The sequence below is a fragment of the Pseudonaja textilis genome, chromosome 4 (genome assembly GCF_049901715.1).
Source record: "Pseudonaja textilis isolate UNSWEBS1 chromosome 4, rPseTex1.2, whole genome shotgun sequence".
NCBI classification, from domain to species: Eukaryota; Metazoa; Chordata; class Lepidosauria; order Squamata; family Elapidae; genus Pseudonaja; species Pseudonaja textilis.
The window spans coordinates 68,858,081-68,870,547 of NC_141993.1; the positions used below are offsets into that span (position 1 = coordinate 68,858,081).

At 40.4% G+C, this 12,467-nt stretch overlaps 1 protein-coding gene across 2 annotated transcripts; it reads left to right on the forward strand.

Moving 5' to 3' along the window:
- Positions 1-6,195: 6,195 nt before the first annotated feature.
- Positions 6,196-10,860, forward strand: P2RY1 (purinergic receptor P2Y1). Of its 2 annotated transcripts, none has more exons than XM_026701642.2 (2): positions 6,196-6,526; positions 9,584-10,860. In XM_026701642.2, the coding sequence occupies exon 2, from the start codon at positions 9,641-9,643 to the stop codon at positions 10,724-10,726; it is 1,086 nt and encodes a 361-aa protein (XP_026557427.1). In that variant the 5' UTR covers positions 6,196-6,526; positions 9,584-9,640; the 3' UTR covers positions 10,727-10,860. The 2 variants fall into 2 exon arrangements, with proteins under 2 accessions (XP_026557427.1, XP_087789448.1); XM_087933322.1 differs by lacking the exon at positions 6,196-6,526 and adding an exon at positions 6,578-6,829.
- Positions 10,861-12,467: the final 1,607 nt, after the last annotated feature.

Here is a 12,467-nt window from a genome sequence, read left to right on the forward strand (position 1 = left end):
TAAAGCAAGGGTCTTTGGATACAAGTTCCATTCCTATGAGGGAAGGTAATTTTAGTCTAGTGGTTTTGGCATCAAACTAGAAACAGGAGGCTGTGATTTCTACCTCAGCCTTAGACATGAAGGTCATCTAGGTGACTTTGGGCCATTCACACTCTCTCGGCCCATGATACCAGGTTCAAGCAACAAACCAGTTAGTTAATTGCTATTGTAACCAGTGAATCAATACTTGATTGATCCAAAAATCTAGATCTTGCACTTGGAAAACATTAGGACTAAAATAAAGCTTATATGAGTGAAATATGAAGCCATGTTCATTTTATATTTGGGATAAATATATTGAAGAAATATAAGCTGTAAGACTAAAGATATTTGCCTTTTTCTTGGTTCACAGAATTCCATGACCACTAAACCTACAATAAAAATGACTAACTTTCTTAAATGGTTTTCTCCCCCAAGTTGAATATAGCAGACAAAATTCAAGCTTACTCCTTCTCAAAGTTTTTCCTCACTAGTTCATTTTATTGGAACCCAGCCAGAGGTGGTATTCAGCAGGTTCTGACCCGTTCTGGAGAACCGGTAGTGCAAATTTTGAGTAGTTCAGAGAACCAACAAATACCACCTCTGACTGGAGTTTTTCAGTATCTTTCCCCTGCCACGCCCACCAAGCCACACCCACAAAACTTGTAGTAAAAAAATTGAATCCCACCACTGAACCCAGCCTTGCTGAGATGATATAGTTATGCAAATTTGACAAACGAACATGTAAGAAAACAAACAAACAAATTTTGAGCCTGCATAATAATATGATGCCATCAGATTCCATTTGACACATTTTATGTTTTACCACTTGCTAACCAAATATGTTTCACAAAACTGATATAGTTTCTATCTCCCACCCATTATCATATCGATATCATATGGAATTACCAATGGAAATTAAGGCTGGTTTGATTACACAAATCCTTTATTCTGTATAACTACAGTTTTTGCTTCCATGACTAGGACAGTTATGGTAGCAAGAGTGAAGTTCAAATATTTTCCATTTCACAAAGCAGTAGAATAACAATCTTTAAATGGTGACTGGAATGAGACAGCATTAATATAATGTCAGCAATGGATAAAAATGGGGTTGCTTGTCAATGATGCTGTAAATATAAGCAAATACTGAGAATGATTCTTAGAGTAGAAATGACAATATCTTTATTTTGAATGTAACTCAGAAGCTGTACAAATTAAATACCTCTGTTTTCAGCTAGAGATAACAATATTCTCTATTGTAACTTTTGCAAACAACTAAGATTAGAATTTATCTTGAGTGACAACTGATAGACTACTTTTAGGAGTAGGTACTTTAAACAGCAGCTGAGCAGTTGTTCACTGGAAAATATTGCAACTGTATTCTCCCTGTATCCCCAACAGTGTTCAGAGCCCAGAAGCCTTCTGAAGCCCCTTTCAATTCTGTATATGCTGTGCCAAAATGTGCTTTGCGTTTCTCATATATTTTATTTGCCTGAAAAATAGGCTCCTTTTCTCTTCTTTATTCTTATGGTGTTTGGGAATTTCTTTTTAATTTACTTTGACAAGGTATTTTAAATTTGCTACATTTTCACAGGTGACAGGTGTTCAAATGCCAGTGTTCGACTTTATATGATTTATGTTCATATGCCTCTGAAGTTTCCTTGGCTGTGTAAATTTCCAATCTGAAAATGGTCAATGGGAAGATGCCATTTGGGAGATATGCATATCCTGGAAAGCTAGACAGGCTGGTGCAAGGTTGATCTAAATAGGGCTTTCACATACACACTCCTTGACTGCCACATTCATACATATGTATGTACATACATACATATTTATGCACAAGAACATGAGCTGTGGTGGCACAGTGGTTAGAATGCAGTACTGCAGGCTACTTCTGCTGACTGCTGGCTGACTGCAGTTTGGCAGTTCGAACCTCACCAGGCTCAAGATTGACTCATCCTTTCGAGGTGGGTAAAATGAGGACCCAGATTACTGTTGGGGGAAATATGCTGACTCTGTAAACTGCTTAGAGAGGGCTATAAAGCACTATAAAGCGGTATATAAGTCTAAGTGCTAACTTACCAGTCCATCAAACATCTCTTCTTTGACATCATTTTTCAAAAACTAAATGCAGTGCAAACTGGACCATTGGTGGTTCATGAAAAAATATTGGTGGTCTGCAGAAATATTGTTTGCATTTTTATATTGCACTAAATCAAACTATGATCCCTGGGCCAGATACATGCAATGAACATTTGAGATGCTGCAGAGAGTCTCCCCCTTCAGAGTATTTTTGTGCAGGTTGGAGGGGCAGAAATTCCAACTTGGGGTCTGCTTCAGCCTCCTAGTGTGGGGCCTTTGGGTGAAGGCTGGAGAGGAGTGCCGCTGCTTGCAAAGAGCCATAGGGCCTTGTTTCAGTGGGACTGCATATGGCCTGAAACTGGCTGACCATCTCAGCTCTCTGAGCCCCCAGATGCTTGTACCTGGCCTTGCACTCCTGTAGGTCTTCCCTTTGCTTGGAAAGCCTATGCTCGTAGTCCTCATTGAGATGCTTCTGCTGAGCCTCCTTCTCGGTCAGATCCAATTTGAACTGAGCCAGCTGTTTTGCAACTCTTTCTCTCCAACAATGGCTTCCTGTTGGGGCCCTAAGGAGCCTTGCCAGGAAGATGAGGAGTGGCTAGAAGGGGAGGGGTGAGTATAGGCTGGCATGGCACCTCTCGTCATGAGTGACATTGAGTTGGCCATGCCCACCCAGTCACACAACTACCTAGCCATGCCGACCCAACTGCTCATTTGGCAGATGATATTAGTGGTTTGTGGAATTTAAAATTATGAATTTAGTGGTCCCTGAGGCCCGAAAGGTCTGGTGTCTCCACATATACCTGAGTGCTCAATGTTCAAAACAACTTGACTAGAAGAATCTCTTCAGGATCTGGTCCTTTTTTAACTTCACCTGAACAATTATGGATTTTCTGTGTACAATGCACATAATAATGCAATATATATATATATTTGATAGCCTCTTAAATTCCAGTAGAAATCCATTGCATGGATAATTTCAGCAATCCTTAAAACATCTCCCAGTCATATTATCAGGATGATGATAATATTGTTGTTATTGTTATTGATGAAGATGATGATTTGGACTTTATAGATAATGACGAGGGCAATCGTGATTGAAAAAAAAATGCTGAAGTCTTATCTCATTCTTTCACAGAAGAGGAAGGTTCAGAGGCTTATTAATCTACAGCTCTTTCACTTATCTATTAGCTTCCCTAGTACAGCATGCTAATAATGTAGCAGATAAACAGTAGCCTTCATTTGCTTACAGGAGAGGCCGAGAGCTCAGTGGCAGGGAATGTGTCTTGCATGCAGAAATGGTACTTTCAATGCTTGCCCTTTCCATTTAAAAAATCTCAAGGAACAAAATTTGCAGAGTACAGGAATGCAGCCACAAGGTATCTTAGAGGCCTGCTGTCAGTCAGAATAAGCAGTTCAAGGGCTACTAGATCTGGGAATAGCACCAGAAGCCATTCGGAAATCAGAATGGCATAAGGTAGTGGTTATGGAGTTAAATATTCCTAATCCCATAAATATGTATGAAAATTGTAGTTAGTACAATAAATCTTTAGCCATTTTTGGAGGGTTAAGCTTCTGAAATGAAATATTTCATGTCATCTTAATTTACTTTTTGAAGCATTCAACACAGAGGTAATTGAAAGTATGACTGCTGCTGCTGCTGCTGCTGCTGCTAGGAAGAATTCAAACAGAAAGCAATGGCTTTAGGAATTAAGCAAACATGAGCAGTGGACGAAAGAATAAAGTACTTGGTGGATAAAATCTGGATTTATTTTGTGTATACAGGGTCATTTTTGACACATAAAATCAGATTCTAACAAGTGTCCTTGTTCAAGGGTAGAATATTTGCTCTCATAGTTTCATGCTTTGAAAAAAAAGGTTCCGGATCAGAGTGTTCACCACTACTGTCCTTTTAGAAATGTTTGCCTGCTGTATTAAAGCCTATGCAATAATAATAAAAAAATCCCTGCCAAGTTGAGTTTGCTTTCTGAACTTGTCTATGCAATTTTCCTGGCAACAATATGGAGAGTGGATAGGGGAAGGAGAGGGAAGGAAGAGGAAAGGGAAAAAAATGTGAAAAATGTGAAGGAAAGGGAGGGTATGGGAGGAGAAAGGGAGGGAAAGGGGGGACAGGACGGGAAAGGAAGAGGATGGGAGTGGAGGAAAGGAAGAAGAAAGAAAGAAGGAAGGAAGGAAGGAAGGAAGGAAGGAAAGAAGGAAAGAAAGAAAGAAAGAAAGAAAGAAAGAAAGAAAGAAAGAAAGAAAGAGGGAGGGAGGGAAAGAAGGAAGGAAATTATGACATTTTCATGGCTTCATCCATGCAGTTTTTTGCTACAATAGGAACATGTCTTGCCACAGCCTTTTTCCAAGATATCTTTTCAAATTCCCAGAGACCCAGTTTGGTGTAGGGTTTAAGGCATTAGGCTAGAAATCAGGAGAACATGAATTTTAGTGCAATCTTAAACACAAAGTTGGCTAGATGGCTTTGGTCCAACTACTCTCTCTCAGCCCTAGGAGGCAGGCAATGGCACACTACTTCTGAAAACCTTTTTCAAGGGCAGACATTAGTCTAGGCAATGACCAGAAGTCCAACTCTGATTCAAAGGTATTCACCCCACAAAGAAAACCCAACAAAAAAATAATAGGTAGTTTCCTACCCAAGTATTAATCAGGCTGACTCTTTTTAAATGAAGCAAGCATGCCTAAGTGCTATACCTGACTAACATATATAGAAGGATATACACTGATACCGGCTTTTAAGGAATGTCCCCATGTCTAACTTTCAGCATTCAGTTAAAAAGGATGCTATGCTTCAGAATACTCCTGCTTTTCTTCATATGCCTGTAGGAAAAGATGCTGTTTCTTTGGATTATCATCTGATTCACAGAGAAGAGGCAAAAGGTCTTTTTGTGCGTGTCTAGTGTGTGTACATATTTATGTGGAGATTCCAGGGAGGGAGATTATATATGTTTAGATACTTTGTATCATAGCATGTATCATTCCAAAAGCAACATTTTTTTTAATTATTATTCATAGGAAGGAAATACCTCTTCAGAATATTTTTTTCTCTCTCTTCAGTGTTTTAGATTTTCAACAGACATTTATCCTCAAGGTGCTTTTTCAAGAGGCAACTGGACTGTTTGGTTTTTATCTGAAGACATTTCGCTTCTCATCCAAGAAGCTTCTTCAGCTCCTTTGGGACAACCATGACCTGGATGACTGAGAATCTCCATAGACAACAGACATTTAGAATACGTAATGCAGATTAATGAAGAGTAGCATCTAATTCCTCTACCAAACTGCTTTCAGCAATTAATTCATTAATTGAAACATTCCTATCAGTCAATGAACTGATGAAACTGCATTGCGAATTTGAATACAAACACAAGCGTGATATGGAAATAATTTCTGAGGAACTCTGTTTGCTCTCCAACCAATTGTTGTGGTAGGGTTGCTAATTTATACTGTAATCAAGGCAAGTGCAAAAGGCCCTTTTAAGTTTTCACAGCAAGCCAGACCCAAGCAATGCTCCTTTCTCAAAGACATCAGAATGTTTTTAGTTAAGGCAACTATGAAAGATTCAGTCAGTTTGGTTCCATAGAGCATCAACCTTGTGAATTCAACTTTCCTCTTTCCACTGTGTATTCCAGATGGACAGTGTTTAATAGGGTTATATGTATATAGCATGTGTATATGTGTTATGTATGTGTACGGGTAGATATATACATTCTTTTGAAAGCAAGCAACAGAATTTCATTGTTAATGTGAGCCAGTGTACTCACAGGAAAAAAAAATGACAACAAAGGTTATCATATCTTAATGTATCCATCAGTGCAAAAATCTGGTCAGATCCACAAACGTATGAATCCTCTTGATTTGATATTATTTGCTCCCTGGGATCGAACTGAGCTCACTCTCACACCGCATATCGTTGAGCCGTAACAATCACCAGTTGGTTTATTTTTGGCATGCCTTCCACGGCAGGAAAAAAGTAGATCTGCCTTTGCCCACGCGGGGAAGAGCTTCAGGGGGCGGGAACCAACCTTTATCTGAAGGCGGCTTCTTCTCTGCCGCCTCAGCCGCTGCCGCTACCGCTCCCTCTCGCGGCTCGCCTGCGTTTCTTCGCCTGCCCGCCTGCCGGAGCAGCGCGCGTCAGCACGCTCTTTGCCCGCTTCGCCAGTGTGGGAATGTGGCGGCAATCCCCGCAAGGAGCCCAAAGCTCGGGGCTCTGACGGGCACATGTTTCGCGCCGCCGGCTCCTTCCGCTTCTCCCGCCGCCTCGCCCGGGAGCTGCGAAGAAGGAACCGCGGCATGAAGGAGAAGGAGACGAGGGCGGGCGCGGTGGCAGCCCCACCAACAGCCGCGCTAACAGCGGCGGCAAGGCACCGCGTTGCCCGCTCTGGTCGAGCGTGTTGAGGCGCTCCGGAAGGTAAGTCCTGTAACCGCGGAGCAAAGTTTCCGGCTCGAAAGGCAAAAAGGGAACGGCGGGAGCATCTCTTTCCGAAAGTGCCCTATTGCAAGCGCTGGAAAACGCCGCCTTAAGACTTTGCCCGAGCCAAGAGATCTACGGCTTCGTTTCCTCTGCCGCGGCGCTTGTCATTTTTGGTGACCCTCGGACAGTTGGTCTGACAAAGTAACTGAGATGCGAGCCATGCTAGGCGCCGAGCTCTCTCTGTGGGGGCATCCTCCTTCCCCCCACCCTTCCTGGCGCGCGTGTTTCATTCAGAAGGGGGTAAGCCCCCCTCCTCGTAATCCGGTTGAAAAACAGGGCATGGAGCTAACGGTGGCCAAAGCGATGGTTGAGGGTTTTGTGGTTTTGTGGTTTTTTGTTTTGTTTTTTTGTTTTTGGCTGACACCCCTGCGCTGAATTCTTAACTCGGAAGTAAAAAATGTCGATTAGAAGGGACGGAGTGGATTTGCCAAAATGAGACCACAGAGGAGCGCAGTCCAAACCGAGGCTGGAAGGAAAAGACGGCGGAAGAAAGAGACTAGGCAGAAGAAGCATTCTGTGCATGCCCCGGAGCTATGCGGGCCCTCGTGCTCGACTTGCAATCCGGGGCTGAGCTTTTGTCTGGAGATGAACCCATTTTGTTGACTGGAGACTTCCGTGTTGTGTGCCTATAGGGCGGAGGGAGGAGCTGCCGTGCAGGGGTAAAGGGTGGTGAAGGCCTTGTGTGCCTGTGTTTGTGTGGTGTGTGTGTTTAATAGGCATAGAAGCAAGAAAAGTTAAGCCACCTTGAGGTGTTATTTTTTTTTTTTTGCTGCCCTTAAAGTGGGTACAGATCTTCTACGTAACCTCACAGATGTTGATATCACAGCCTGCTAAGCCCATGAATCATGGTTGAAAATGATGACCCAACAGATATGATTATGCCTTGGCATGTTATGTGAGCACAGATATTGTGGTTTGTTAGGGACACTTAGGGACACATAAAGCTATGGTTTCATAGTTTTTGAGGAGCTGGAGTGCCAGCCCGGGGAACACAGCCATAGATGTCTAAGGATGCACAACGGAGTTTTCTTCATTTCAGTTGTCTTGCTACAGCTACCTTGTTGTCTGATTCTCTCTTCATTTCTATGCAGCTTAACCTTTCCTCCCTGTAGTTTTCTTGACCACCTGCTCCAGCTTTTTTAGACTGTGTAATTCTTCAGCTTCCCATGGAATACCAATAATTAGTTTCTTGTGGGTAGGGGGTATCTGGATTCTCTCCCCTTTTCTGCCACCACCCATATAATTTTAAGAAGTTTCCCACTATCTTCAGTCATTTATGATCTGTTTAACCGAAATTTAAGAAACCAAACTACTTTTTTTGGGGTGGGGGGAATGTCATTCATAGGCTGCCTGAATAACAATTTCTTATTCCTCCTTTCCCTTGTCTTCAGTAGCCAAAGATTATTGAACTGAAATATTTACTTACTGTAGGATAGTTACATTTAATTTGAAGATTGCATGGAGGCAACCTGTAGCTGTGATTTCTATCATCCATGGCTTTGAAAAGGAATTAGACCAGATTGTGGCAACTGTGTTTGTCAACAGCCTCTTATTAGAATGGTTCTGGGCTATTTTCAGGTACAGAATGCCATTTGCAGAGAAAAAGTAGAACACCAAGAGATTGCTGCTATGTCATATATTAAAGGAGGTTCCTCTGATGTTGTTAAGAATGAAAATATAATGAAATATATTTAGGATGGGTATCTAAATAAATATAGAAGTTTATTTGTATATTATTTAAAGACCTTGATGTCTGTGTTATACATTTCCCTTCATTTTTCTTTGAAAGAGTAGGCACTGAAAACTCTTCCATGATTTATCTGTATAGAGAAAGCATCTCCTAGGTAACTTCATTAAACAATACATGTTTAGAATGGGGGAAATGTATGCAGAGAGAAAGAGAGAGAAGAATTGCCAACAACCGTATGGCAATTCTGATCAGTAAATGTTACACACTATTACAGTAATGCCAAGTTTACACCTTTTAAAAGCTAATGATAGATATTTTCTTCCTGGCCTGTATCCATTCCACTGGTCTTTTGCCTAAGCATTTTGTTTTGGGTGCTTGCTAGTGATCAGCTAGATTTCAAGTATGGTAGAAGGGGTGGGGTGGGGTGGGGTCTTGATGAAGCAGTTAGGTCAAGATCCCCGAAGATCTTTTACACCATAGGAACTCTCAATGGCTGAATTTTTCAGTAAGTTCATTACTTTCCACCTGCCTTCCTGATATATGAAATTCCAGCATATAAAATGCAGGGTTCTTCCAGATGGACAGTTTTTTTTTGTACGCTATTAATGCCAGTCAAAAAAGTATTGCAGAGGTCTTCCACCTTTTTTTCTCTTTAAATAGATTTTGTCCCCTCTTAAGAGAAGGCACCAGTGGTAGTGGGCAGAGAGGAAGATGGTTACAAATGGGGAATGAGGTCTGCAAAATTCCATGGATGAGTCAGGGTGATCGTATGAATAACAGCCTCATCTGGCAATACCCTTAAGATGCTTTAGCAAAAACTGATACTTGACTGAGTTTAACAGTCTATAAAGGACTAGATCCTTGTGTTACATTTTGTGACAAGTGGTAGGGCATATGGAGAAATAACTCACAAATTGAAGCTATCATATTCTAAGAAAGAATATAATATCGACCTTCAAATTTGGGCAGTAAATTGAAGCATCTCAACTGGTCTGCAGGAACATAGGCCTGCCAAAAAAGCAAATGTAGTACTTATGGCCCTGTCAATTAACCAACTCGTAGAGATTTTATTATTATTTAGTTATTTAAATTCTTTAAGTATCTTTAAGTTTAAAGATACTGTGAATGTTTTAATATTTTTCTTCTATCACGTAAGCTATCAAAAGTCACTAGATTGTAGCAGGATATAAATAAATATACTGCTTCTAGATCTGCTGAAAATTGAGTATGATATTTCTCCTGCCTGTTTTGCTGCATTGTTTCTTTTATTGACATAGCTTAGATACTTTCTTTCTTTCCTCTAGGGACACTTGCTGATTCTAGATCTTGAGAGCCACTGATGTGAATTCATTGGTGTCACCATGACTGAAGCCCTTATTTCGGTTGTCCTGAATTTGACTGAAACCCATGCACTGGCTAGCAATGTGACCAGCAATGCCACTAGCAAGTGTTCCTTGACCAAAACCGGTTTTCAATTCTATTACTTGCCAGCTGTCTACATTGTAGTCTTCATCACTGGATTCCTAGGCAACAGCGTGGCCATCTGGATGTTTGTCTTCCACATGAGGCCATGGAGTGGCATCTCTGTTTACATGTTCAACTTGGCCCTCGCAGACTTCTTGTATGTCCTGACGCTCCCTGCCCTAATATTCTACTACTTCAATCAAACGGACTGGATCTTTGGAGACTTCATGTGCAAGCTGCAGAGATTTATCTTTCATGTCAACCTATATGGAAGCATCTTATTCCTCACATGCATCAGTGTGCACAGATACACTGGTGTGGTGCATCCTTTGAAATCATTAGGGAGACTGAAAAAAAAGAATGCTGTTTACATCAGCACCCTGGTCTGGTTTGTCGTGGTAGTGGGAATTTCTCCCATCTTCTTTTACTCTGGGACTGAAGAAAGGAAAATCAAAACCATGGCCTGCTATGATACAACAGTAGACGATTACCTGCGTAGCTATTTTATTTACAGCATGTGCACCACTGTCTTCTTGTTTTGCATCCCGTTCATTCTGATCCTTGGTTGCTATGGATTAATCGTGAAAGCACTGATTTACAAAGATTTAGACAATTCCCCGCTTAGGAGGAAATCCATTTATTTGGTTATTATAGTGTTGGCAGTATTTGCTGTGTCTTATCTTCCTTTCCACGTGATGAAAAACTTGAATCTACGCGCCAGGCTGGATTTTCAGACTCCGGAAATGTGTGCGTTTAACAACAGGGTTTATGCTACCTACCAAGTAACTCGAGGCCTAGCGAGTCTCAACAGCTGCGTGGATCCTATTTTATATTTTTTGGCTGGAGATACTTTTCGGAGAAAGCTCTCCAGGGCAACTCGGAAAGCCTCAAGACGGAGTGAGCTCAATGTGCAATCCAAAAGTGAGGATATGACTCTGAGTATTTTATCTGAGTGCAAACAAAATGGAGACACAAGCTTATGAATGGTTCCTGCCTTTCCCTTCCTTTCCCTGCTTTTTCCTTCTTCGCAAACACTCTATTCTTTGCCATCCTAACGTTTAATTCTTACAATACTGATTTTGTGCATTAAAAAAGCCCAACCATAACCAGTGAAAAACATGTGTGCATATGTTTGTTTGTGTGTGTGTATGTGTGTTAAACCATCTTCTAGTTGCCTAAAAGACTTTGACGAAACTAAGTGAAATTTGAATACTTTTAAAGGAGAAAATGAGAAAAGTGTCTGAAATAGTAATTTAATGGTGGCATGTACAATTTAAAGAGAGAATGCATTAGGAGTCTTTTTCCCTATATACAACCACATCCTTGACTTAAAAAACCTGGGAAATCAAATAGTTGGGTAAGATCCAACTCTACTCTTCTATCTCTGAATTTCTTCCTTGTTCATTGCCTGTGGTGATAGGAAGGGAAGGATGATCTATGAATGCCAGCCCATTATGGGCTAATGCAAAATCCTCAAGAATATTATAGCTTATTACATTCATTTAAAAGGACAAAAGCCCTTCCAGGAATGCCAAGCAATTGGCCATACTTTGCTCAGTTAATCAATAAGAAATAAGCCTACTCTTACTTCTTTATTTTATTATAGTTGATTTTGGTTTCATAATTAACTCAATGCATATTAGCTAGTTTGAATTATTTTTTATATTGATTTAGGGTGCTTTCCCAGTGAACTTGTAAGTTCCCTTATTGTAGCAATGTTGGATAGAGAATTAAATTTCTGTGCACTTTATTATTTTGGATTCTTACTGAGAATCCATTATCATTTATTTTTGTGATTTGTTCTAGTTGATCTATCAAAGCAGATAATGCTCCCTGTCAAGTCTGGATCAATGTAGAAAGTAGAACTTTGTAGCACTTTGGATTTGATTCCAAGAAGGTATTTCAAAATAAGTTCCCACGAATTAGCTGACTACTTTTAAGACTTGAAAATTGGAGCTATGGTTGGGTTCTGCACGCTCAAAACATCTTTATAGAACTGAACCTGAATCATTGCATGGCCCTGTCAAATAGTCATTGCCAATCTAGTGTCCTTAGGCAGCTACCCCAATAATGGTTGTGCAATACACAGGTTGATGTGAATATAGTAGTGTATAAAATAGGATAATAGAGTAGCATTCACTTACCCACTATCACATACAGGATTCAGGATTTAGCAGATACTGGAAAATGTGAGTTAACAGTTCTTCCCATATAGAATGAAATCTAAATTCTTTGCTTTTGGTTGATAAAAATACTGATATGGCTAGGACTGGGGCAATCCAGTTGAGCTCTCGATATGCCTTTCCCACATATTTAGTTGCTTGTGGGAATGTTCTTATGAATACAAATCCTGTTAGCAGCACAAAAAAATGGACATAATTACTTTTTTTGTTGTTTAGCCCACTGTGTGTTATTTTCACAAGACACGTCCTCAAAGCCTTTAAAAATCTCTCATCGTAGCAAATATAGCATATCTCCTCCACTTAAGAGATGCAATTCCTTTTCGGTAATTTAGATCATAGCCTAATTTTGGAGTTTGTTTCAGTTTTTCACTGGATAAAATAATGAAGCTTATCTAATAGGCTATATTTTTGACAGCATAAAGACAGGCATTTGATTTATTTTTAGGTTTAATTTGCTTGTGTTAATCTAAAGCATTTTGCATGACAACAGATGTTTTTCAGGCAAATTGTTTACTTCCAGTATATGCTTTAGATCCCCCCC

What these genes read in the sequence shown, in the direction of transcription:
- P2RY1 (XM_026701642.2), top strand. Translation starts at nt 9,641, where the DNA reads ATGACTGAAGCCCTTATTTCGGTTGTCCTGAATTTGACTGAAACCCAT.